The 27,164-nt window shown below is 36.7% G+C and overlaps 2 protein-coding genes across 4 annotated transcripts in view; one reads left to right on the plus strand and one right to left on the minus strand.

The window, feature by feature from the left end:
• The window catches only part of LOC136026257 (protein brambleberry-like), a 179,569-nt gene that overhangs the window by 99,204 nt on the left and 53,201 nt on the right, over positions 1–27,164 (minus strand). For 2 of the 3 annotated variants that reach the window (XM_065702635.1, XM_065702636.1), the window contains exon 7: positions 24,560–24,804. In XM_065702635.1, the coding sequence (XP_065558707.1) occupies positions 24,560–24,804 (245 nt within the window). Of the gene's footprint in view, positions 1–13,770; positions 13,872–24,559; positions 24,805–27,164 lie in introns of those variants that run through there. The other variant, XM_065702637.1, reaches the window with a different exon arrangement.
• Positions 1–27,164, plus strand: part of LOC136026262 (trafficking protein particle complex subunit 4-like) — a 152,451-nt gene that overhangs the window by 59,905 nt on the left and 65,382 nt on the right. The window lies entirely within an intron of this gene.

Below are 27,164 nucleotides of genomic sequence, written 5' to 3' on the forward strand. Positions count from 1 at the left end.
GTGCAGCTCCCTGACACGCCTACCAATTTCAATCGTCCTAGCACATAAACTCCAGAAGCACCAAACTCGCAAAATCACTGAACCCCTCCCCCCAAATCCCCCAAAGAGAGCGAATCCAGTACGATTCTGTCAATCACGTATCAAGGACATTTGTTTATTCCAAGCTTCATCCCGATTCCTCCACTCCAAGTGTTTTTCCAAGATTTCCCCCTCCAACTCCCCCCAATGTCAAAAGATCTGGTTGGGATTTGAAATAAGAGCTCTGAGACATGAATTCCTTCTAAAAACCAAATTTCATTAAGATCCGATCATCTATTCGTAAGATAAACATACCCCAATTTTCACGTTTTCCAAGAATTCCGGTTTCCCCCTCCAACTCCCCCAATGTCACAGGATCTGGTAGGAATTTAAAATTAGAACTTTAAAGCACAAGATCCTTCTACATATATAATTTCATTAAGATTTGGTCACCCTTTCGTAAGTTACAAATACCTCAATTTTCAAAATTACCCCCCCCCCCAATTCCACCAAAGAGAGCAGATCCGGTCCGGTTATGTCAGTCACGTATCTTAGACAGTTTTCTATTCTTCCCATCCAGTTTTATCCTGATCTCACCGCTTTAAGTATTTTCTAAGATTTCTGGTCCCCCAACTGCCCTGCCAATTACGCTTGATCCGGTTGAGATTTAAAATAAGATCTGAGTTACGAGGTCCTTCTAAATATGAAGTTTCATTAAGATCCGATCACTCCTTCGTAAGTTAAAAATACGTCATTTTTTCTTATTTTTCAGAATTAGCCCCCCCCCCAACAGAGCGGATCCGTTCCAATTATGTAAATCACGTATTTAAGACTTCTGCTCTTATTTTTCCCTCATCCCGATCCCTCCAATCCATGATTTTAGGTTCCCCACCCCAAACTTCCCCCAATGTCACCAGATCCGGTTAGGATTTAAAATAAGAGCTTTGAGACACGATATTCTTCTAAATATCAAATTTCATTGGGATCCGATCACCCGTTCGTAAGTTAAAAATACCTCATTTTTTCTAATTTTTCAGAATTAACCCCTCCCCCAACTACCCCAAAGAAAGCTGATCCGTTTCGGTTATATCAATCATGTATCTAGGACTTGTGCTTAATATTCCCACCAAGTTTCATCCCGATACCTCCACTCTAAGTGTTTTCCAAGTTTTAGGTTTCCCCCTCCCAACTACCCCCCCCCACATGTCACCAGATCCGGTCGGGTTTAAAATAAGAGCTCTGAGACACGATATCCTTCTAAATATCGAATTTCATTGAGATTCGATCACCCGTTCGCAAGTTAAAAATACCTCATTTTTTCTAATTTTTCAGAATTACCCCCCCCCCAACTACCCCAAAGAGAGCGGATCCGTTCCGGTTATGTCAATCATGTATCTAGGACTTGTGCTTAATATTCCCACCAAGTTTCATCCCGATCCCTCCAAGTTTTTTCCAAGTTATAGGTTTCCCCCTCCCAACCCCCCCCCCCCAATGTCACCAGATCTGGTTGGGATTTAAAATAAGGGCTCTAAGACACCATATCCTTCCAAACATCAAATTTTATTAAGATCTGATCAACAGTTCGTAAGTTAAAAATACTTCAATTTTTCTATTTTTTCCGAATTAACCGGCCCCCCACTCTCCCCCAGATGGTCAAATTGGGAAAACGACTATTTCTAATGTAAGCTGGTCCCATCCCTGATACGCCTGCCAAATTTCATCGTCCTTGCTTACCTGGAAGTGCCTAAAGTAGCAAAACCGAGACCGACAGACGGACAGACAGACCGACAGAATTGGCGATTGCTATATGTCACTTGGTTAATACCAAGAAAAACGTAAATTGAACCTAAGTCTGCTAAAATCAATCCAAAGGTTAGCAAAGGTCCTTTTACCATAAAAGTTATTCTGAGCATAATACTTGCAACTGATATATAGTCATACTGACAACTAGTCTTGGTGCAGGACCAGGCGTGATTCCGCATCACCTGGCATCTGAAATTTAGATTTACTTGGGAATTTCCTTAACCAGAGACTCCCCAGATTCATAACGGCCGATGTTACAGAGTCACATCACTGGCCAAACCGGAAGCAAAATGATTGGCGACACCGGGACTCAAACCCCCGTCTCGAGGGATATTAAGATCGCGAGTCCAGCGTACCATCTCCTCGGATATTAAAAGGGGATTCATTTTTGCGGTATTTTGGCCTTTCCAAGCGGGGGAGAGGACAAGAAGGGGGACTCATTCCCAGTAGATGCTTTTGATCATTGGAGGCACCATTTCTACCGCTGATTAAAATTGATATAAATTTTGTACTTATACTATATAAATTACTCCGTATATTATCTAATTATTATTAAATAAGCCATTATCTTAATATAAATTTCATTATATATAATATTTCAATTAGCCCTCCCTTTATCCCTGTCTCTGTGTAGGCATATCTGGATACAAAAATGAATCATTAGGTCAACCAAAAACATTGTTTCTCGATCATGTTAACGTTCATTATGTGTATTTACTTACGTATTTATTTATATTTATTTAAATTAATTATTTGTTATGTGTTATTTATTTATAGCTTATTGTAACTTTTTATTTATTCTGTTATTTATGCTTAGTTATGCATATTATATGTTCTTCAGCCCAACATAATATAAAAGAGCGGATTAGGTGCCTTAGTTAACGGATAAAAACCAAACACCTAAGACTAGCCCGATAGGTGTTAAGAAAGGCCGAACGGGGTTTCCACAGTGACTCTGGGTTTCTTCACCAAAAAAGCCATTACATTTAATATTTTGGTATATTTTCAATAACCTTGACAAAAACACCCGAAAAAAAATATAGACCGATCACACAAAATAAGTAGATACTAAATCATAGGCAGCTCAATAGCGCTGCCTAAGTAAAGAGCGATGTGGGCACAATGTATTATTTATTATTATGTTTTTTTGTTTTTGTTTAGACGTTGCATTTCGTATCGAAGGAGCTGACGTAGATCTTCGAAAAGGGCTCATTCGATTGACAATTGTAAGGACTAGTGCCTTTTTTAATAGTCGAAAGTTATTGGAGGGCAATAAACCCCCTCCCGCGCCCACCATTTCTCCAAACACATCCAATCCAAATTTTGAGATAGCCATTTTGTTCAACATAATTGAAAGGTCGGGGAATGATGTCTTTAAGGATTACAACCCTCCCCCCCCACAGCCCTCAAGGCAAGGGTTATAAGTTATGCTCTGGGGCATATAAGGTATATATTGAAAGGGTGATCGTAAAAACTCCAGAATGGGATCATTTGAATGGAAATCAAGTGCTTTTTTTAAGATTCATAGTGATCGGAGGGTGGATACCCCCCAGACCTTATATCTCCCGAAATTCATCTGATCGGAATTCAACATAATTGAAAGGTCGGGGAATGATGTCTTTAAGGATTACAACCCTCCCCCCCCACAGCCCTCAATGCAAGGGTTATAAGTTATGCTCTGGGGCATATAAGGTATATATAGAAAGGGTGATCGTAAAAACTCCAGCATGGGATCATTTGAATGGAAATCAAGTGCTTTTTTTAAGATTCATAGTGATCGGAGGGTGGATACCCCCCAGACCTTATATCTCCAGAAATTCATCTGATCGGAATTCTGAGATGGCCAATTTGTTGTCATACAAACTTTGAAAAGAGGTCATTTGATTGGAAACTGAAAAGCGCTAGTGCTCTTTTTAATAGTCAAAAGTGATTAGAGGGCAACTAACCCCCTCCCAGGCCATTCATTTCCCCAAACAGACCTAATCAAAATTTTGAGATAACCATTTTGTTCAACTTAGTTGAAAGGTCTGGAAACTAAGTCTTTGAGGATGACAACCCCTCTACAGCCCTCAGGGCAAGGGTTGTAAGTTAAGTTATTCCCTAGGGGCATTTAAGGCATATATAGAAAGAGTGGTCGTATAAACTTCGGAGATTAGATTGGTAATCAGAAGTTCTAGTGCCCTCTTAAGATTCAGAGTTATTGGAAGGTGGATACCCCCCCCCCACACACACACCTCATATTTTCCCGAAATGCATCTGATAGAAATTTTGAGATGGCCATTTTTTGTCTTAGAAACTCACGAAAATTCAAATTCAAAACGAGTAAAAGTTAACATGAATAGGGCTGATAACCCTATGCTTTCTCAAGACCAGAACATAATTTGCGCTTTACTGAAACCAAAATACGTTTGAAATATTTTCACCTTTCTTACTTTCCTAAATGAAAAATTATCAAAACCTTAAGGAAGAAATGTTATTATATGTCAATTAAACTGACATTCCATGGTCATTTGACTTTTTATTTCAGTAAAGCGCAAATTGTGTTCTGGTCTTAAGAAGGCATAGGGGTTATCAGCATTACTCATGTTAATTTTTGCTCGTTTTGAGTTTGACTTGGCTATTTATTGTAATTTCTGTTCGTTTTGAGTCTCATTTATTTTTATTTATTGATAGTGATTTGTGGCAGTTTTACGCTTGGAAGCTTATCTGACTTTATTTTTGGTCATTCATGGCTTAATGGAACTCTTTATTTTTCTTTAAAAAACATGTCTTGTGGAAAAAGTTTTTAAATTAATGTAATATATAAAATAGTATGGAAGACGATACAACCATGACCTACAGTAGCAATTTAACCTAAATTTACAATAATGTGGTACTAATAAAGTATGAGAACTATTAATATAGAACCGTCCCAAGATGAAATTATGAACGGCCGAAGGATTGTAAGAGAAAGGCTGAATTGTTATTTTTTACTTCATGTTTTCAAAAAACCCTAGAGACCGCCATGAAGTGTCTGATTGTAGTGGAAACCATATTTCCATAAATTAAACCCTAATGAATAAGAAGAACTGAGAATGCAGACCTGTGCATATGTCTTTTTTGCAGGTCGTTGATACTGAAAAACTGAAGAAGCCTAAAAATTGAGGCTTAAGGCCTCAGATCAGGTTCGGATGAGATTATAATATGTAACAAAGTATTTATTGACTGACCAAAGTAGAATAAATTATAAGAACATCAGATCCAACAGGGATAGAGGAGTTCTCGCTAGTTTGCAAGCCTCCATAGCCTTAACCGTGGGACAGATTTGTAGGAGAAGCAACAGTTGAGTAGCCCCGGTTTAATGAATTTTTCCCCTTTGCAGATCTTCTGCTGGGCTGTGCTGCTCTGGTCTGAAACAACATGCTTACTACCAGAATCACGAGAGGAGACGACCACCGTAGATGATCAATATATGGAAGGAATTGAAGTGGAATCTTCAACTTGGCCTTCAGAAGTCATAGAAAACACTACAATAAAAGCGAATGAAACGGAAGCAAGTCACTCAGCACGCATGCCCAGATTATTGCAAATCTTAAAAAATACTGTCCACTTGCCAAAAGAAACAGGAACTTCAGAATCAAAAACTTTTGAACCAAAAAAGCAGAATAGTGTTGTCGATGACATTTTTCAAGGATCTCGTGTACATATAGATTCTTTGACCCCACTATTCCTGCTTCTAATCCCCATATTCTTATGGATGGTATTTCTCTACGCCTGCATTTTCGGCAAAGTTCCTTATATATCTTACTAGCTTATTAGTCGTGATATATGTGCAATATGACGGTGTCTGGATTTTAGTAAATTAGTGACTAATAATAAAAGGTAAAGCGATACAGTGCCATTATTTTCACCTTTAAAGTCTTCCTACGAAATACATTCTTAACAACTGCAGGGAAAACTAGGCTGATACATGTCACGGCTGGCACCACATTGTGCATGAATTGTCACAAAGCGGGCAAAATCTAGTTTTCTGGTTGTGAAAACAAAAAAATGTTTGCTCTGAATCTAAATTTGATCTCTATGTCTTCATTTACCCAATTTAAGCTTAAGTTTTCTTTATAGCCTGCGTTTAACTAATATTTTCAAATGTAAGCAAGAGGAGCCAAATTACAACTTTTAAGGGTCGGTATACGTCTTAAAAATACCCTATAAGACTCCCAAGGAAACCTCCCTATCCCGGCAGCGCATAAATTTAGATTTTGGTTAAGCTCGTCTTAATCCTTCTAAGTTGTGACACGAAAGCAATTTGCAATTTGGCTCATTGGTATAGCTGAAAATATCATTTTGATAAAAATTGGAAACTCTGCTAGATGCTAGTTTTATTAACATTGCTGGTTTTGTACGAAAAGTGGCAAAATGTCATTGAGATTTGCGGGTGCAATTTTGAATCTTGAGGGCTAGGTGGTGAAGGGAGGCAAAAGCAGTGTTTTCAGCTCCAATCCCTAGTTGAATCCAACAAGTGAACTATTGAATCAAGTGTGTCGAAAGAATATGAACGAACTTTTTAGAAACCACATAACCTCAAATTTAACGTTTTTAGTTGTAGTTTATTAAGTATTCGCTAGCCTACTATTCTTTTTATTTATTTATTTTTTCTTGTAGCAACCAATAATGTACAATTTAGTTTTTAGATTGGTTGACGTCAGTCTAGTCTATATTTTTTACTCGTACTTTGAAATAAAATTTTTATACGAACAAAAGAAGTTTGTGTTATACTTTTCAAAGTCTTCTTAGTTTGTGCGTACTTTGTAGGGCAATCGGAGTTGATGACCTAACGAGCAATTTCATAGTAAGTAGACCAAGTCCAGGAAGTAGGGTTAACTTAATTTTCTAGAAAACAATGATATAGCCTATAATATTTACACCATGAACTCAAAATTAAAGATTTTCTCACAGACTGTTAAATTAAAATGGTTTTATTTTTAAGATGCAATATCTACTACACCCATTGGAAAGAATAAGTTCAGCTACAACATAATGGAGACTGTGTAACTCGTATAGCGATAGAGACTAAAAAAGAGGCCAGATTCTAAAAAAACTGCCGTCAAATCTCACTGTTAATACGGAATCACACCAATTTATCAAACGGAAGAAGGGACTAAACAGCTAAAACGAGCGAGAAAACGGCTCCATATCCTTTTTTTCTCTACAGCCATAGCCAAACGTGGCTAAATAAGACCTTGAACCCCTAAGCAATCCACGAATACGGAAGAGCGACTGTTAAGAGGTGATTAGAAGTCAGACGCCAGCTATAATAATGAAGGAAAATACTCCAGTAGTTCCAGTAGTTCCTAGATCCAAAATTCGGTTGATAAGCTTATGTCACTTTTCAAATACTTTTACTACTACTAAAAAACTCACCGCAGTACCAATCCGTCTCAGGTCAACTCAGCTACGCAAGCTCCTCCTCCATCCTTGCCTCCCTCTTTACACCCTCCCAGGAAGTTCTCATTTCCTTTAAATTTTTCTTTATGACATCCTCCCGCCCAAAATGATGACGACATTACTTTCCGTTTAGCCCTATAAAAGGACAATCTTCGGCAATCTGTCATCCTTCATCCGCAGAACGTGCTCTAACAATCTCAACCTTTCTTTTATTATAGTCCTAGAAAGCGGAATTGAACCACATTTTACGTACAGCCTACTGTTTGAAATACGGTCAGTCAGCCGGGTACCCAGAACAATCAGTAGGCTATTTCTCTGGAAAACATCTAGTTAATCTTCATCCGCTTTATGGAGCGCCCATGCTTCACAGCTATATTTGACCACTGTCATCACTGTATCTTCCAATATTCTAATCTTGGTTTGCAGACTTATCGTTTCTATTCTTCCGAATTTTTTTTTTAATTGTAAAAAAAAAACAAAAAAAAAAAAAAAACAGATCGAGCCTTGGCTATTCTACTTTTAACATCTTCACTGCTCCCAGAGTCTTTACTAATAACAAATCTGGAATAACAACAATAAGCTAAATCTACAGTTTATTTATCAAATACGCGAATGTGTCATTTCATGAGGTGCGAGTTTTTTTTAACGAATTAAATTAAAAGCAAGTTCAACTACCTTTTCGCCCCCTGTTCCAAAAACAAGATTTTCGAGTAACTACTTTAAAAAAGAAGATAATGGTGAATTTTTACACATAACAGAAACAGCATGAACAAATAGAAACCTAAAACAATCTATAAAATCATACAGCCAATTACAAAGGAAAGTTATCTAAATATTGAAATTAGCAAGGATTCAGAGCAATTATCAATCGGTTAACCACAGAAGTGAAAAAAAGAAACAACGAATTGTTGAAAATAACGAGTTGTGAAAAGAATTCACGAGTGTTACCAACATTTTTATGGCACTTGCCCGTCGGCCAAGTGCCATGTAGCGATCGCAATTTCTGTCCGTAGGTCTACCGGTCCCGGTTTTGCTAGTTCGGGCACTTCCAGATGAGCTAGGACGATGAAATTTGGCAGGCATATCAGGGAACTGACCAGATTAAATTGGAAATAGTCACTTCCCAGATTCGACCATCTGGGGGGGAGTGGAGGGACGGTTATTTCGAAAAGATGTGAAAAAATGAAGATCTTAATGAAATTTAATATTTAGAAGGACCTCGCGTCTCAGAGCTCTTATTTTAAATCTCGACCAGATCCGGTGACATTGGGGTGAATTGGAGAGGAAAACCAGAAATCTTGGAAAACGCTTAGAGTGGAGAGTACGGGATGAAACTTAGTGGGAAGAATATACACAAGTCCTGGATATGTGACTGACATAACCGGAGTCGGTCTGCTCTCTCTGGGAGAATTGGGGGGAGGGTAACTCGGATAATTCGAAAAAATAGAAAAAATAAGATATTTTTAACTTCCGAACGAGCGATCGGATCTTAATGAAATTTGATATTTAGAAGGACCTTGTGCCTCAAAGCTCTTATTTTAAATCCCGACCGGATCCGGTGACATTAGGGGGAATTGGAGGGGGAAACAGGAAATCTTGGAAAACACTTAGATAGGAGAGATCGGGATGAAACTTGGTGGGAAAAATAAGCATAAGTCCTAGATACGTGATTGACATAACCAGACCGGATCCACTTTCTTTGGGGGAGTTGGGGTTCTAGTGTTATGGCGAGTTCAGTGCTTCTGGACGTGCTAGGACGATGAAAATTGATAGGCCTGTCACGAACCTGCACAAATTGACTTGATAACAGTCGTGTTCCCGATTCGACCATTTGGGTGGGGGTTGGAGGGAGAGGAAATCGTGAAAATTGAGGTATGTTTATCTTACGAATGGGTGACCGGATCTTGATAAAACTTGATATATAGAAAGATTTCATGTTTCAGATGTTCATTCTCAATACGGATCGGATCCATGAACATTGGGGGGTTGAGGGGTGACATTAAAATCTTTGAAACCGGAAATCTTGGAAAACGCTTAGAGTGGAGAGATAGGGATGAAACTTGATGGGAAGAATAAGCACAAGTTCTTGATACATGATTGACATAAACGGACCTGATCCAATCTCTTTGGGGGAGTTGGAGGGGGTTTCTAGTGCTTTGACAAGTTCAGTGCTTCTCGAGGTGCTAGGACGATGAAATCGATAACTCTAGTACTGAGTCTAATTTTAGGTCCCAACCGCGTCACAAGTGCCATATGAGCTCTTGGCTCTTGTTTTTATATATAGCAACATATTTAGAAGAATAAAAAAATCTTGCATAGTTTTTGTGAAAGCCAAAAAGCTTTGTAAAAAAAAAAGAAAAAAAAACGTTCTTTCGTTGAATGAAACAAGCCAAAAGTAAATATGACAATTATTAGTCTAAATTACATGTAATTATTTATTAAATTTACCATGCTCTCAGAGAACAGGGCAGGAAATACCCCAACATTAACACAAGATTGGTCTTAGACCCATTAGAAAGATATAATATTACCACAGCCTAAAATGCCCTTTCTAAGCAGATTTGATCCCTTAAAGTTTTATTTACCACTTGAATCCAAGGCCGCATTCAGGATTTTCGCTTAGGAGGGGGGATAATTTTGTTTAGGGGGGAGGTTACAAAAAACATTTGTTTAAAGGTATTTTTACCAAGTCGGAGGAAATTTCGGGGGGAGGACCCGGTAACCCTCCACCCTAGATACAGCCTTGCTTGGATCTACTAATATCTTTAAAATATCACAGAAATTTGTTTAAAGACTGATGTTTTACCGTAGTTTTCTCAACCTCTAAAATGAGGCAGTAGACCCCTACCCCATCAAATATAAAATCTGAATTCTTTTGAACACATTATTGTCAGACTCAAAACTACATGTTCAAAAAGTAGAATTGCTGGACTAAGCTACAAAACGTTTGTATTGACAACCCTGGATTTATTCACCTGTTAGGGATGTTGCAAGATTTTGTATTTAAAAAAGAGCGAATAAATCTGAAAATTAAACATCCAAGATTACCGTAATAAGTTCTGAACACTTTATTGCCGTAGGCATGTTATTTGATATTTTGCTTTAATACACCATCCCATGTTTATTTTTTGAGGGTCAGGATGGAATGAGGGTTAAAGTCCTCTAGATAAACCTGAATATTTCCTGGGTAAGTCTGTATCACGCCTTCGGGATCAGCAAAATCAGGCTTGGTTATCTGGTCTGGAGAAATATAGTTACCAGCGTTCTTATGTACAGATAAAGAAGTATATGAAGAGGAATTTTGTTTGAAACTGAATCTACTATGGAAGGACCGCCATTTTTGGTTGCAGGCACGGGCAAATAGTATACTACTGGGGAAGAGACACTGGGATCTTATGACGAGGATGGCTCGGGAAGTAAGTGTGTTTGCCTACTCAGCGGGGAGTCGGTAGGGATGGACTGTTTAAGTAGATACCAAACATTGATGAATTTAACAGATAATTTTTTTTCGATAAGATGTTTATTTTCGTGGGGAGATCTACTTCGAGAGACCTCATTATTGCGTTACGCTATTTTATAAAAACTGGTGCGAAAGCAGGAAAAGCAGTGACTTCAATTGTTTGAATATTACAGTTTGTTTTTTGTCTTTCGTCTCTGTTTTTATGTCTGTGGCCAATGGCTTTTCTCAGAAAAGCATAAATGGAAAACACTCATATATAGCTCAGCCGGTCTATTATCAGTAATGTTTCCGAGTCAAAACCTCACAGAAGTCACAGTTGAAGACTTTTTTTTCTCAGAAAAGGGGTGAATGAATAATAACTTACAAATAACTTGGCAGTTCCACATAAGTATAAAAATTCAAGGTCACCTCACACAACCCATAACGGGACACATTTTATTGTTGTTGTTTTTTTTTTGTTTTTTTTTTCTCATAAAAAGCGTAAATGAAAAATACCTCATAACTTAGCCCTTCCATTATCAGCAATATTTATCAGGCAAAAAGCATATTACAAAAGCCTTCAATAGCTTTCAGGCATATTCCAAAAGCTTTCAAGGACCATGTCTTCACTCCATTATCAGTAGGATATCTCAGCCAAAATCTCACCCAAGTCATAATAGAAAACGTTTTAAGTTTTTGCTCAGAAAAAGCGTAAATGGGAAACTCCCCATAAAACTCAGCCATTCCACCATCAGCAAAATTTCTCAGCTCAAATCTCACATAAGCTATAGTAGAGAACGTTTTTTTCCTGTTTATTTTGTTTCATTTAAACAAAAAGATTTAAATAAAAAATATCAAAAATATCAAACCTCATATACAATTAAGAGGCAAGATTAATGAAAAAACATATTATGTGTAATTAACCATTATCAGCATTATCTATTATCAGCAAGATTTCTCACCCAAAACCTCACACAGATCATAATGGAATACGTTTTTGTTTTTTCCTCTGAAAAGGCGTAAAAATAAAACGACTCATATATACCATAGCGAATCCACGATCAGTAACTCTCCCAATATTACAATACTTAATTTGCATCAGAATGTAATAATGAAGTACCGAAACAACATGGTTAAGACATTTATAGGCCAAATTCTGATAAATAGTATATTCGAAGTTCAATAAAAAGAACAGGATTGAATCCTTCAAAAGTTCAAAGGCCCCATGACGACCTTGCCATTACAAGGTTTTAATATTAAACATTAGACATAGAAAGAAAAGGCAGATCTCCAAGATTTCTTCCATCATATTGCAAAAGTCATGTGTTTTTTGTGATCATGTTACACATACAAATAGAAAAAAAGTTTAACATTTATTACAAAATTTTGCCACTGAAAAAAGTGATGTGGTACGAGCGGCATGATAGGGTTAGCGCATATGCTTATATTTAGGATTAGCAAGAAATATATTTATAGCCTTTTTCCTGTTATTACATCAAAGATGTGGGATATTTTTCCTCTTCGTTTCAAATTTAAAAACAAATTATTTATAAATTTTGAAAAAAACCTCAGAAATTCCTTTCAGAGACAAAACAGAACACGTAGACTATAAGCAAATGCAATGTCTACAAACGTTATGTCCGTTTAAATTACGTACATGTCTACAAAAATTATGTGCGGTTAAATACCGTACATAATTTTCAAGTGCCCCACCCTCGTCCTCCGACTCCTACGTTTAAAATTCTGTTAAATTGATTAAGAGGCTTTTATAGGAGTGGGAATGGGAAAATGAAGTGGGGATTAGATTTATAACTAATATTTGCCGCTATTATCATATAGACATTAGATAAACATAAGAACGTGAATGCTCGCCTTTTCCTATTAATGGGCATTGACACCCATTTTAGTATTTTTCGATATCAAAGGATTTCCGGCGACCAACGAAACTAACTTAGTATTGCTAAACTAACTAACCAAGCATTACCATACTAACTAACTTAGTATTTTTCAGCGATCAAACTAACTTTAACATTGATCGCTGAAAAAGACAAAAGGAAATTCTTTACAACCCCGTTTGTCTGGCCCTCTATGAGTATCTAATCTACCTATGATTATAATATTTATATGCAAACAGGGCCCAACTGATGAAATTAGAAAACCCCTTGCGAGGAATAGAACTCATTCAATACTATCTTAGGACTCTTTTAGGGAAACATTAAAGTAATAAATGAAAAAAAATTGAAAAACAATATGAAGACTACGTCGAATCATTTCAAGAATGCAAATCCAATAAGTCCTCGTTGTTTGCTTCAAATATAACACTTCACTGGTTTGAAACCAAACAAATTTAACAGATAATGTTATAGCAATTCCTTTAGAAGATCTGATTGTCCAAGGATAGTACAGAAATTAATAGAGAAAATGAGAATAACAAAAAGATTTTTATTACAAGTGGAATTACACTTAGAATATTCTAAGTGAGCAGACTAAATTGATCCTAGATCTTCATGTAATTTTCATATGGTGATATACATGAGCGTATGTAGGGGGTTCTTTTCAAGCCGAACGTTCACAAAATCAGGGGCATAATTATCTATGGGACAAGGAAACCCCCCTCCCCCCAGAAACCGACTTGCCATGCCTTCAACCTTTAATAGACGATTTTTTATACCAGCTGCTGTCTAAGGGAAAAACAAGCCTTTTTGCTGAAAGAAGCCATCACAAATATGAGCCAAATATGTGGCTGGACCATTAATTGGATCACGTTTGTTAATTAATTTGGTCAAAGTTAAGCTACTTTCGCTCTTAAGATTGTCTTCACTTTCCGTTATTATGTCACTATAAGTCGTAGATGGGAATCAAACCCCACTTCAATAGCTTCTTCTTGTTGTTCCACTTTGGTTTTGAGCCAAACAAAGAAAGTAAAGAGTTCTGCCCTTTATTGGTTTTAATAGCCTGTTACAACCAAATAAAATTGATACAAATCATATCTTTAATAACGTTGTAGACCACATAAAACTTAGAGCTGGACAAAGCTGGTTTTTAGGGAACTGTTTAAGGAACTGAAAGCTTGGCCATCTTACATCGCTGAGCCTATGGACGCGCCTATTCTGAATCAACAATTTAAAGAATATATAGCAGCTCTTCTGCCCCGATCCCGGGACCACATGCGCATGCTCTCTTCCACCTGGAGGGGGGGGGGGCTACTCGGTTAAATTAAAAAACATTAAGGTATACATAAATAAACAATATACACGCATCGAACAAACGCAAACTAAAAGTGGATTCAGCTTTTACTGTCAGCAATGAGTTGCTGTAGACGACAGTAGTGTACCGTAAACTAGTTTTGGGTGGGTTATGGTGAGTTTAATAAGCTCGTTTTTTTTTACCAGCTTTACCGTTAATATTAAAATGCATATCCCCTTTCAACTTCTTTCAACTTCCACGCCCATCATAGGAGACTAAATCTTGAAGTTGACACTATTCCAACGGCCTCTTGCGTTACGTCATTCAGTTGCATGTAGTTTGAAAATGATGTCTTAGCAAATCAAAACGTACACCTTCAAATTGCCATTGCTGAAACCTTATACAAGAAAAGTACAACCCCCCTCATTGAACAACGAGAAAAAAAACATTTTTTTTACATGGGAAGCAGTGATATGTCCTCCTATTTCACTTTCGTCGCTATTGAGGCACTGGAAAATCATAGTGAGCTGTTTAGGGACTCACAAAATCTAACTCTTATATTTTATCTTTTTTATGCATAGACTTGATAGGGTCGTAATAAAGTGCCTAATGGTGCACTAAATGTGCAATTTGGTGGAAATTTTCGGAATGGAAAGGCTGGGACATCATAGAGACTAATTATGGATTGGTTTATAAACTAATTTTTATATTTAATTGGTCCCTATAATTTGACTTAATAAGGCAATCATAAGTTGTCACATGGCGCTTAAAAAGTGTACTTTGTGTTGTTTCTTTTTTTATAACAAAAAAGGTGTTGTCCAATGAAAAAACTCGGCTGACAAATTTCACCCCAGCCCTCCGGAAAGTCTTCATGGAGAATCCCGCCTGGAAGTTTTCCTTACATTTGCAACAGTGACAGTATTTTTCAAACAGTTCCTGGTAACAAACTGTAGTAAGGAGCGACCCGGCTCAATAGTAACCAAAACTCTAAAACACGGAATTTTGATACAAATAGCTACATCAAAAGAATTGGATTTTTATGCTGATATATAAGTTTCATCAGATTTAGTGTTACCCATCAAAAGTTACGAGCCTGAGAAAAGTTACCTTATTTAGGAAAATAGGGGGAACACCCCCCTTAAACATCATAGTATCTTATCGAAAATCACACAATCACATTCAGAGTATCAGAGAACCCTATTGTAGAAGTTTCATGTGCCTATCTATTAAAATGTGGAATTTTGTATTTTTTGCCAGAAGACCAATCACGGGTGCTTGTTTATTTATCTATTTTTTCCCAGGGGTTATTGTATCGACTCAATGGTCCTAGAATTTCGCAAATTGACTCATTCTAAAGGAAATTAATAGTTCTAGTGCCCTTTTTAAGTAAAAAAAAAATTGTGGGCACCTAGGCTCCCTCCCACGCTATTTTTTCCTTAAAGACACCAGATCAAAATTTTGAGATAGCCGTTTTGTTCAGCATAGTCAAAAAACCTAGTAACTATGTCTTTGGGGATGAATTACTCCTCCAAAGTCCCCGAGGGAGGGGCTGCAAGTCACAAACTTTGACCATTGTTTACAAATAGAAATGGTAATTGGGAAGTGTACAGACGTTTTCAGGGGGATTTTTTCTGATTGGGGAGGGGTCGAAGGGAGGGGGTTACGTGAGATGATCTTTCCATGGAGAATCTATCATGAGGGGAGAGAAATTCCATGCAGGGTTTTCTAGCATTCTTTAAAAAAACAATGAAAAAATCAATATGAAAAAGTTTTTTCAACTGGATGTAAGGAGAAGCATTAAAACTTAAAACGAACAGAAATTATTACGCATATGAGGAGGTTCATCTCCTCAAAAATACCCCGCTCTTTACGCTAAATTATTTTTTTGTAATTTCAACTATTTATTCTACGACGTTTGTGATTCATGGATCATTCTGAAAGAATTGGCATAACATTTAGGCTTTAGTGTAAAGAGTGAGATACTGACGAGGGGACGTACCCTCTCATATACGTAATAAAAATATACGAATACTAGCTGTTGGGGTGGCGCTTCGCCCCCCCAAGCCCCCCCGCGCACGTAAGTCGTTACGCGCCATATTAGTAACGCGCCATTGTAGTCGTGTCCCTGTGTCCCACCTGTGAATATATATATATATATATATATATATATATATATATATATATATATATATATATATATATATATATATATATATATATATATATATATATATATATATTTTAACTACGTAAAACTTGCGAATATACAACATTCTTGGCTGTCCCATTGTCTGTGCAAATAAATAGATTGTCAGGTTTACCGACTCTTGAACATGCAACATATAATTGTCCATGGGAAAAACAATCTGTATTCAGATCTATACCTCATTATTCTAATGATTTCCCTTGAGCTTTGTTGATGGTCATTGCTAATCGAACATTCCCTGTGTCCCCGTTGTCATTTATATATTTCCCTGTGCCCCCCGGCGTCCCCGTTGTAGTTGTTTCCCTGTGTCCCGGTCGTCATTTGTGTCCCGGTGTCCTAGTCTGTAATTTCTCTTTGAGTGTCGCGGTCATCATTTATATTCCCTGTGTCCCGGTCGTCATTTTTGTCTCGGTCGTCATTTGTGTCCCGGTGTCCCGGTCTGTAATTTCTCTTTGAGTGTCCTGGCCGTCATTTATATTCCCTGTGTCCCGGTCTTCATTTGTGTCCCGGTGCTTTGTTGATGGTGATTGCTTATCGAACATTCCTTGTGTCCCGGTCGCTTTCTCTTTGAGTGTCCCGGTCGTCATTTATGTTCCCTATGTCCCGGTGTCCCGGTCGTCATTTGTGTCCCGATGTCCCGGTGTGTAATTTCGTCAATCAACAAACATGACTCGACACACACACACACACAGACAACTTATTTTTATACATTTAGATAGAAGCTCGTTACGTAAGCTAATTTGTAAGTTACGTATGTTTATTACTAACAAAAACGTTCGTAAGAAATTGAAAGTTCTAGTTGCCTTTTTAAGTAACCAAAAAATTGGAGGGCAAATAGGCCTCCTACCCAACACCTTTTTTCTCAAAATCGTCCAATCAAAACTATGAGAAAGCCATTTAGCCACAAAAAAATTAACATACAAATTTCGTTTCAATTATTTTTGTCCGGAGAGTCAAAATCAAACCATGTATTAATTCAGAAATGTTCAGAAATTAAATAAAAAACAAGTTTTTTAAACTGAAAGTAAGGAGCGACATTAAAAATTAAAACGAACAGAAATTACTCCGTATATGAAAGGGGTTGTTCCCTCTTAAACGGCCCGCTTTTTACGCTATAGTTTTATTTATTGTTTTAAAAGTAGAGCTGTGAGAAAGGGTCAAACTTTAGCGTAAAGAGCGGATATATAGGAAGTAAAAAAATTAAACAAATAAACTCCTGGAGCTGATTCCTCAATAATAGCATTCATAACTAAACTACAACCAATTTGACCTATACAGCTACAGTACGAATATTATTATAAAAAGCACTAGGTCTTATTTGCTTTTTCGATGATTTGTTTTTCATGTCTTCCCAGGAAAAATATTTCTTGTTAGGAAGTCAAATACCATCAACTATCAGGGGAAAAAATCTGACCTGAGCAAACGTGGTAAAACAGGAAGTATAAAAGATTTTAGAAATTTTGCTACTAACTAGGCTCACCTATTTACTTGATGATAAGGTTTTGAAGGCGGCATATTTGTATAAATGTTAATGTGGATCATATTAGTAAATGTAATGACCTCTGATTCACGCATTTTTTTATATTAAAAACAAGGATGGATTGACTAAAAAAATTATCTGCTCAAAGTAAAGAATGAAGTTGAAACTTAATGCGAGCGACAGTTTTAAAGTTACTAGATAATTTTCTCTAGATGTTATTATTTATCAATAAATTTTCATAACAACTAATTTTCTTTGTCATTAAGAAGGATATAGAGCCCAGAATCCCCTCGAAATTAAGCATGAAAAATGGCGACAATAAAAAAAATTGAGACCTTCACGATTCAGCTAGACAGCTTACATGCTCAAATCAACAATTACAAAACGTGATAATTGAGATACGTTTTTGGCTTCTTGACCAAAACATGGGCAAATTTACTCAAAAACATATTACTTGTACACGTGGTTGGCACAGGTGGTTAGGTCTATGACTGATCAGTTGAAATGTCTGACCTTTTAATAATTGATCTTAGGTAGCCTAGGCTCAATTTATAGCGCTGTGCAATCCTATCGAGTACATAAAAGCATAAGGATAACTCCAAAGGCAGGGATAGATAATCAGAGGAAAAGCCGGAAACACATGACGCAGGGTTCAGTGATTCCACTTATGCAAAATTTATCCTAAAACTCAGGATTTTTTTTACTCCGGTAGGATTTTTCTAAATGCAGGATTACTGTATTTATTGTTGACTTCAGCATCCGTTAGGAATACATTTTCCATGGGAAGAGATGGGGAAGGTATCGTGGCTTTTAAAGAATCTATTGTTAAAATTTGTGACGAGTCTTGTTTTGCAACTGAGTTTACATCAATTTTACATTTGATAAGAATTTTACCCGTCTCTAAAAAGTTGGGTTATCCTCTGTCCCCGCTCCTCAGGAAATCCCTGCGAGCAGAGGCGTATATTTACATACGTCTGACAAGGCTAGATTGTTATCTGAGGTAATAAGGCCATTTGCTTGAGTATTCTGAACAAATTAGCCATCTTGACATTTTGATCCAATGGCATAGGGTTACGCTGTTCCCGGGGCAAAAATCATGGGAAGGTGGTTAGGTACCCTCCAATCACTTTCAACTCTTCAACCCCAGAATACTACCGTCTAGTTAATCTAACCATGATGCCAACATATTTTCCCGGGTCCAGCTCAAAAGAGTAGTCTAAGGTGCGGGAGTTTCCGTGTATGCTTTGTTGGCCATGCCTAGTGAGATGAAATGGGCCAGACAGTGCTTTTATTTTTTATTCACATTAGTTCTTTAGTGTAAGAGGTAAATGATGGATCCCGGTCAAACAGAGCGACGGTAGCGTTTGATTATAATTTTCCGTAATTAATCAAACTATTATTTCTTTAATTTACAGTGAAAGGAGAGAAAAATTTATAATATGAGTGCCATGCTATTGATGAGTGCTGACAGCACTGACTAAGAATAGCATATGCAAGCAGCACCTCGTGAGCAGTATGGCCAAGATGGGTCCGACAAGAGTCCTATCCCGATGTATTATTAGAGTTGCCAACACCTCCTATAGGTCCTTTGGATACAGCAAGAGCCCTATCCCAATGTGCTGTTGGATTTTCTAGTTCCTCGAATCAAGCTAAAAACTTCTAAGGAGAGACCTAGCACTTCCCAGAAACAATTATATTCTCGATGAAACCATTCAATAGATACAACAAGAGCCCTATACATATAATGTTATGTCAATTTTCCGGTCAAAAAGAAAATTCTTGGAAGCATTATTATTATCTAAGTTTTGTTTGCCAAGTATGTTCTTCAATAACTGAAGTGAGTTTGAAGTGACATGATGTCTAATAAACGAAGTTTTGCTATGAATTGTAATATACAATTGGAAGGAATCTTTTTGTAACAATAATTGTATCGAGCCGATTATTGATAATTGATTGTGACCTGCAAGGTATTATTTTTGTAATGTAATGGTCCTGAGCACATCTGTTTTCCAGTATCGGGCTAGCGCATGAGTTTAGGTCCCAAAATGCCCACCCAGGACCCAATATCCCCCACTAGGGTCCCAAGTCCCCCTCCAGGGCCCCAAGTCCCCCTCTAAGGTCCAAATACCCCCAACTTTTTTCGCACCAACTTTTTTTTTATTTTTTTGTTTCAAATTTTTACCAAGTCTTAAAATAACATTGAAGTTCTTAGAAATACATTCTAGGGAAATCAATGTGTTTGTTTCTGGGACGACGGCCAACTGATGTTAAGCGTCACAATAGAGTAACAAGTTAATTGCGCAATCAATTTTCCCCATTGGAAGCATCATTCCAAGAAAAATCAAACCGGTTTCCGAGAATTTCAAGAATGATGCGTTAACTGGTGTTGCATAATCATTCATGTTACAGGTGAAACGATACAACGAATACAAGTGGGCCCATATCATGATTTCCGAAAATTTCTAGGTATGTTTCCGAGAATTTCAAGGATGATACCTTATCTGGTATTGTGCAATCATTCATGTTCTTGATGAAACAATACAATGAATACAAGCGGGCACATATCCTGATTTCCAAGAATTCCTTGGTATGTTTCCGAGAATTTCAAGAATGATGCGTTATCTGGTACTGCGTAATCATTCATGTTGTCGGTGAAACAATACAATACGTTCTGTAACAGCCCTCACAACTAGTCCTTTGAGATAACAACAGAGCCGACAACTTTTTTTTTAGCTTCTAAGCCGTTTTCCAATGTTTTTATGAAATGTGTGAATCGAACGTGAAACCTATTATTTCTTATGGTAAAAGAATGACACGTTACTGACTCAGCTAACAAGTCAATGATGAAATTATGTTCTTAAAGAGACATTCTAGGCCATCAATGTATTGTTTTTGGGGCACTGGCCAGATGGTGTAAGTGTCAGTACATAGTACTGTTGGCTTTTCCCTTCTTTTTTGAAAACCAGGCAATTTTTCCCAGGCTCGTAACTTTTCTTTTGATGTATCTATTGATATCAAAATTCCGTATTTTACAATTTCAATTACTATTGAGCCAAGTCAATCCTTACAGTTCGTTGCCACGAACTGCTTGATATTAGTGATTGTTGCGAAGAAGAGAAAAATGTTACCTCACATTTTACGAGTCAGTTCTCTGGTAATTCCCAATACTACAGACACCAACTTTGTCATTAGTCTTCTGAAAGACGATGGCTAATTCTATCAAGCGAAAATGACACAGAAACATCTCTTTTTAACTTTTGCCTGTTGTTTCTAATATCTACAGGTTTTATTTAGCCTTTAAATTCCCAATCTTAATCAATAAAACTAGTAATACTACCTTTACTAATCGAAAAAGGGACCTCCCAACTCCCAATGCATGAATACACTTCAGCGAAGGAGACTGTTTTTGCTCAAAGTTCACCAATTCTGGTGTCTCTTTTTATCAGAGGCACCTAATAGGAATCAATAAACCCAGAAGCCTTTCCCTTTGTCAAAACACACCACTAGGAAATATGCCCCTCTTAGTGCCAAGATAACCTCATTCCAATAAGCAAAAACATGGTACCAAATATGTTGCCTCAGGGTATTTATAAAGAATAAATACTCAAGTACTAGATAAATCATATAAATACTTATAAAGAAGGTCTGTACAAGGCAAGATGGGAGATGCACTTGTCCCCTATTCGAATCTTACACTTTTGGCTCCCCTCCCACAAGGATCCTCTATTTTATCTACTGAGCTGAATGCCATTTTCCTTGCTTTAGATGTAGTTATAGTTTCATAGCACGCTTACAGTTATCCTTTTTCTATAGAACCGCTAAGGAAATGTGGTACCAGACACAACTTTGGGGATTCCCTTGTTCTAAGAATCTAAGTTAGTGTATTTTAATTCTTGTACTTAAAACCTGCAAAATGGAAATATATTCATAATGTTAATCAATAATAAAACTTTGTAATAACTAAAAAACATAATATATTTGTATTTTATAAAAATATGTATTTTATAAAAAATATGTATTTTAATTAAAATAACTATAATTAAAATTATAATATAATTATCTTAATCTTAGTTATACTAATATCTAAAACAAATTCTGAAAAAAAATTCAAGATAAAGGTAAAAGCCGTATTAAGACTTAAAATGAGAAGAAACAAAGCCCTGTAATAAATAAATGAAAACGACACTCAAGTTCCTGATCTAAGTTAAACCGGTTTGTATGTCTGCATTCGGAGATAATTAGCTCAGGCTCAGTGAGATAAACTATTATGCAGGTCAATTCTAATTAAGTGTTTAATATATAGAGTTGGTTAGGTTAGGTATTTAATGTAATGCGTTCTGGGCGACCTGCTTTACATAATTCTTTGTAGTAGTTTCCATGGTTTTGTTACTAAAGTATTAAATTTTCATAATTTTTTGGTTTTAATTAGGATTAACCAAACTTTACTCATTTGGTGTGGTCGCTATAACACGGAAGTATCGAAATTACTATCAAAGAATAAAGAAAACCCAAAACAAAAAGACATTAAAATGAATAATCACATCAAACCGGGCATGTAAACAGGACTTTGTTTCGGAGGGTGGGTTTAAATCCTTCAAAACAACAGATAAAAGATGCATTGCGTAAAATTATTACATAATATCTATAAAACCACAAACACATATATCAAGAAATTGACACTCATCCTGTATTTCAAACTGCAACCTTCGAGGAGAGCTAAGATCAAACTTTTCCACAATCACATTTATTGATACATAAACGCGAAGATGGACATTCAAAAGTGTTAAGTCATTTAGTCAACCTTCACCCATTCGACTGCGGAGACAGGTTTTTAGTGTTTTCATTAAATAAAAATGACCTCTCAGCATATGCTGTAGAAGAAGGAATAACACAGAAAATGCGGAGCAACATTTGGATGTTCGGAAATTCCCAATTTGCAATATCCCTCCTTGAAAAGATTAACAGAATTGCTGCTGACAACGTTCTAAAACAATCAGAAAATGTTTCTAAAACAACATTCCAAGTGTATTCTGCTGTACTTTCAACGCATTCCAACCGATAAAGTTATTAACCTTATACCATGAAACAATTACCCATAAAATTATCGGGGACGATCTGCTTTTCGTTTGGCCCTAAATGGATGGCCAAAACCGAAGACCTTCGGTAATCTGTCATCCTTCATCTGTGAAACATATCCTATTCATCTCAACCTTTCTCTCATCATAGCCATAGAAAATGTGATGGAACTACATTATCTGTACAGCTTACTATTTGACATGCGGTCAGTCAGTTTGATATTCAAAATTATCTGCAGACCATTCCTCTAGAAAACATCTAACAAATCTTCCTCCATTTCCCGGGGTTCCGTACAAGCATCTTTAAAATACGGACTCCCTCCTTAAACATAATTTTGTCATTCATATATCCGTGTTAATGGTCAAAAGTGGTACTTTCATTCAGGTTTTGTATAGAATTTTCACCTCTCGAGATAATCTTATACCCCAATTGTCTAATTTGTGCTGAAAATTGGCAAGAATAAAACTTTACCTGAGCAGATGAATGATGAAAACTTCAACTAAAAATACTTCATGAGAATTGTCTAGAAATTAATTTTTGTTCTCATACTTTTTACAAATACGATCGTAATTAATGCAAGGGGAATTTTACACTGGGATTGGGGGTTGCAGTTTTCGAGAAGGAAAATATTCAGGGTTAATTTTCTCTGGAGTGAGTTTTCCGCACGAGAGAATTTTCCAGGGAGGAAGGATTTTCCTTGAATTTCCTTTCTTTAGATATCGCAGTGACAAGGGACAGGGAAGCTAGCAGATAAAGTAATGCAGTGAAGCCTAATGGCTCTTTACCATAGGCAACATTAGAGCTTGGCCTCTGACAGCTTAATTTACCTAAGATGATTCACATAAGGCTTGATAAAAATTATTTACAGCTTTGTTTAATTGCACATTATTTATTATCGGAGAGGATCAGTGGAACTATGTGTCTTTGAGGGGTTTGGCCTGAACCTCTGAAAACCGCTGAATTGAAACAGTTGTTTTTATGCCTAAATCTTCCAACTATGGTGATACTTCTGACAAATGTATAAGGAGGTTGGGGGGGGGGTTATAAAATAGAAATCAAATATTTTGTATTCCCAGACGATTTCTTAACCAAGAGTCTCCAGTCTTTTCTGGACTCCATGATAGTATTAGTTGAAAACTATTAGGAATAAGATTTTACCTGAACGGTTGAATGATGGAAACCTACACTAGCCAATGCTTCATGAGACGCTACATTACACCTTATGTCCTTAAAGACTGCCTCCAGTCAAAAGAGATCAATCAATAGTTTGCTGCTTCTAGTTTGCTGCTCCAGTGAAGTCCTCCCTTACGGTTGAACGGAGGCGTGCATGTTGTATAAATATCTCTGGCAGGGCCAGGAGAGGCTATTTCTGGGTCTTCTCCAGTTACAAGTTCTTGGGAATTGCTAGTACAAACTAGCCTTTTGTAGTCTACGCTTGCCCATGCGGGGGACCCAAATATATCCACCAACGAACTGTGATTGTCTACTTGAGGGCTGTCACATCACTACACGAAAGAACTGATTTGTCGTATTTTGCGAACGAAGAATTTTCAATATGTCTGGATGCAGGACTTCTCAAAAGCCAAGACCCTCCTCTCCTGTTCCTGACTCAGGCGTCATTTTTCTTCGGCATGAAGCAGTACCGGAATGACGTTGCTGTTTAAAAGACGCAGCTTTAGAATCAGAGAAAGTTTCTCAGATTTCTATAGACGTAGTTGGTTGAAGGTGCAATTTGCTTGTTTTTTTTCCTGCGAGCAGGTCTCTCCCTGTCAATCTAGTGTTCTCGACGATGCTCCCAAGGCATTATTAACCATAATTATTTACAGATTATTCCTCACTCCTAGTCAATTTCTCAGGTCAGGGGTCTCCTGCCATCTCCTAACCTCATGCTGGCATGAGCTAAAAACTTTCAAGAATAGAATCTTACCTGAACAGATGAAGGATGAAAACTTCCACTGACCAGTACTTCATGAGAATTGTCGAGGAATGTTGAATGAGCAATATTATCATAGTCATGAATGCTGGGCCGTCTTAATGGCAAATCCCTACTTCTAAAGAAGTGCCGTGGTGATAGATCAGGAGCTGAAGTTTGACTTGTTTCGTCTATCCTTTTTTTGAGTGATTTTCTGGATCCTTCCAAGACTCGGAAAAGTAATTTTAGCAGCGAATATGCTGTTAAAAATTTAAAAAATGAGTTTATATTTTACTTGTTTAAAGAAGGAAAAGCAAACATGACTTTGTGGGAGATTAAAAAAGATAATACGCAAGAAAAAGAGACGATTCAATCTAGAAACAGGCAAAAACTACAAAATTGAAAAAAAAAAGAGAGAGAGAGAGAGAGAGAGAAAAAAGAGGGAGAAGGTGACGGGAAACATACCAATTATAGTCAGAAGTATTTTAACAAAAGGCTAAAAAACCGGATTGGAACCTGATTTCATCGATTACGTTCAGCTTGTTGTCTGTCAGAAGCGCCCACACGCGCAGTGGCGTAGTTGGCTAAAATTTCTCTACCAGTAGGTATCTGAATGCAATATTTTTATAGTGCAAAGAGAAAAATTTGATTGCCACAAGGTATTGAACGTATTTACAGTAATATGCATTTAGCGTTTAATATACAATAAGGAGGCTAAGGGTTTAATTCTAAACGAATAAATAAAATTGAAAAAGTAAAATTTGAATACTGTAATATGTATTTTCATTTCAATGCTGTAATAATTGGAAAAGATAATATTTGTAATATAATTCGCTTTCAGTGAAGCGCCAATGACGCAGTAGTCTTTCGATTTTTAAAGTTAGGAAAGGAGGCAGTAGCTGAATTTGTCGTGACCGGTCTTGGGAAGAAATAAGGTCAAACTTAATATTTGATATATAATGATGTCAACAGTTGAAAAGCCTAACAGTTCAAAGTTTGATTTTTACTATAATTTTGTTTTTTATTTTCAATGTTGTAATTAGTATATAAGAAAATGTTTGTAATAAAACGCTATAATCTAAACCTACTACGCCAATGACGCAGTAGGTTTTAGACTCTTACAGTTAGGGAAGGAGGCAGTACCCATACTCCTCTTTGGATTGATTTTGTTCGTTTCAGTTTTAACTCGCATATTTAATTAAAACTCTATTCGTTTTGAGGTTTATTTATTCATTTATATTAGTACATGTTGTATGTTTGTTTGCTATGATTGTTTACTTAATTTCTGTTCGTTTTGGGTTTCATTTACGCTACAATAGGAAAATATTCACGTTCGTTTTAAGCTTAATTTGCATATTCAATTTAAGCTATACTCATGTTAAGATTTATTTATTCATTTATATTATTACTACAAAAGAATAAAAACAAAAGCAATACGAAACCAGAAGAATGGAACAACAACAATAATGCAAGAAGAGACAAGAAAACTAGAAACAACATTTTCAGAAGGAAAACCATAAAAAACAGGTCCCCCCTCCCGCAAAAAAAAGCAAACCAAATGGTTTTAAGCTACTCCAACCAAATCCAGGTAATTTGAGTCCAACCTAATACAGGTTAAATTTTAATTAATTTTATTTTTAATGACGAACAATTCTGATTTTCACCTTCTCTTCTTCACTTGATTAGTCACAATCCCTTTTTTTCTTATTGTTAGCCGTTTCCGTTCTTTTCAGATTTTTGTGAAAATGCCTCGTTTGACGCGTAATTTTATTAAAAAAATTAGCGTTCTTTTTTTTATCTTTGCTTGTCCATTTTCGGTGGCCGGCGTTAACCACCTTGAAAATACCCCCCCCCCTGCATAAAATAGCCCTCCACGGATCCCCCCGGAAAATTCCACCCCCGCGCAAAGGACTAGAACTCTCAATTTCTAATCCAATGAGCACACTCCGAAGTTTCTGCAATCTTGAGGTGGAAGGTGTTGACGAGCAAGGGACAGTCCTCCTCCTTTACTTAATAAATTCTGCCATTTTGGTATTTAGTGTTATTCTTTATTTTCATAATAACAGCGTAGAAAAGATATATTCCAAGAAATCGTAAGGGAGTAGATATCATTGTCCCATTTTTGATGCGTTTTTTAAAGTTTCTTTTGTAATCCTCTCTCTCATAAAAACCTTTGCTGGAAAATACCCTTTAGCTGCCTTTTTGCTGGGAAAAGTTTCCACCGAGAAGGGGATTACCAGCATGATTTTAAAAACTATCAGAAATTAAAGTCTTTTTCACATATAAGCGCGCTAAGAAAAATTTTCCGCACCAAATCATCTGCAAGAAATTTTTAAGGTATAATTTTTCAGCTAGAATGGAATTGTCTTAGGGGAATTTCCCTGGAAAGGGGGATGGCATTTTTACGTGAAAACAATTTTCCACAGTAGATTTTGTCCGTCGGTGAAGAAATTTTTCATGGAGGGGGAGCTGGATTTCTCGGTGTTGTAAAAGGCGAACATAAAGTAAATTATAAAAGTTTCTTCGACTAAAAGTAAGGAGCAACATCAAAACTTTGCTCTCTACACTAAACTTTTGACTTTTTGTCCTAATTCCTTCAGAACAACTCCTGAAAAACAAT

The sequence above is a fragment of the Artemia franciscana genome, chromosome 4 (assembly GCF_032884065.1).
Source record: "Artemia franciscana chromosome 4, ASM3288406v1, whole genome shotgun sequence".
In the NCBI taxonomy this organism is placed as follows: domain Eukaryota; kingdom Metazoa; phylum Arthropoda; class Branchiopoda; order Anostraca; family Artemiidae; genus Artemia; species Artemia franciscana.